This window comes from Cibotium barometz, chromosome 36 (assembly GCF_041138505.1).
Source record: "Cibotium barometz isolate CiBa-2024 chromosome 36, ASM4113850v1, whole genome shotgun sequence".
Lineage (NCBI taxonomy): Eukaryota > Viridiplantae > Streptophyta > Polypodiopsida > Cyatheales > Cibotiaceae > Cibotium > Cibotium barometz.
Window position 1 is genome coordinate 42,294,332 of NC_141081.1, and position 1,186 is coordinate 42,295,517.

A 1,186-nucleotide genomic window follows, 5' to 3' on the forward strand; every position below is an offset into this window, starting at 1 on the left:
GACACCCAATATATGCAGAATTGGTCAAGGCAGGGCATAGTGACATCATTAAAGTTTCACTAGTCTTTTGCTCTTCTATATTGGCAATATAAAAAAATGATTATAAAGTACAGCTTCATATGTAATTAGATGTGTATCTCATCGCCATATAAATGCGGATTATTGTTGGGTGTCTGTTAAGGGATGCTGTGTTTTTCAATTGCACAAAGTTACAAACCAATGGTTGTGTGTGTACCTTTTTTGAAAGGTTACACAATGGCAAAAACAATCAAAGGTCTTTCATCTAAATTACTACTTGTTTGAGGAGAATAATTTCAAAATCTAGGCTAAGGATCTCCCCACACTCTGGAACAAATTGATCAATAAGATCATAACTATGTAATGAATTTATACAACTTCTTCATGTTCCAGAAATGGGATTTTGTACAAATAATAGGAGCCCAAGGCAAGCCCCAGAAAAAATGGATTAACTTTTACCTCTGGCCATGTGGCCTCCAGATTTCTCAATAAGAATACTATGCAACACTCCTCTCCTAACTCTTGACATTTAATGGCATGTCAAGCTAATGTAAAGAATCATGTGCCCACCATAACTTCTTGTGCACGATCAAATCAAAGTGGGAGTAGCCACACACTAGTATGTCCAAAGAGCCTGCACTCTTTAATGACCTCTACTCTCTAGATAAGGAGAGGATTTGAATGATAATGATCATCCTGCTACCGGCGCTTCTTTTGTGAACCCCCCCCGCAAGATTTGAATGAACTAGAGAAGCATTACTACCCATCAGACCTCAATGACTACATCTTGTTGCTGACTCTTTGTAACAGGCACCAAAAATGTCACCAGCCCACTTTCTGCATTGTATGTGAAGTCAGCCTTAGCTGAGTCAACCGAGCACTCCCTTGGCTTTACCGATGAGTACACTCCAAACTCTCCGCATCCATGGATTTTCATGCTGATTGTAGCAACAACAGGTACACCGACCGCTCTTTCAACTTCGTAGTTAGCATAATCTAAGATCTCAAGGGGCTTCTCTTCAAACTCAGTATACACATTGCTTTTGTGCAGTTGATAGTCCAGTGAAACAATGGCACCCCCTGAGTTAAACATTTTAAGGAGACCGATTGGTGCAAATGCCACTCCTGAGCCCAGTTTCTACAGAGGCGAAAATGTACAATTAATCAG

The 1,186-nt window shown here is 40.1% G+C and overlaps 1 protein-coding gene across 3 annotated transcripts in view; it reads right to left on the reverse strand.

Annotated features, from left to right (window-relative positions):
- Window positions 1–355: 355 nt before the first annotated feature.
- Window positions 356–1,186, reverse strand: part of LOC147617911 (putative galactinol--sucrose galactosyltransferase 2) — a 6,243-nt gene continuing 5,412 nt past the window's right edge. For all 3 annotated transcript variants that reach the window (XM_086776162.1, XM_086776163.1, XM_086776164.1), the window contains one exon: window positions 356–1,156. In XM_086776162.1, coding sequence (XP_086632288.1) covers window positions 785–1,156 — 372 coding nt within the window. In that variant the 3' untranslated portion in view covers window positions 356–784. The remainder of the gene's footprint in view (window positions 1,157–1,186) is intronic.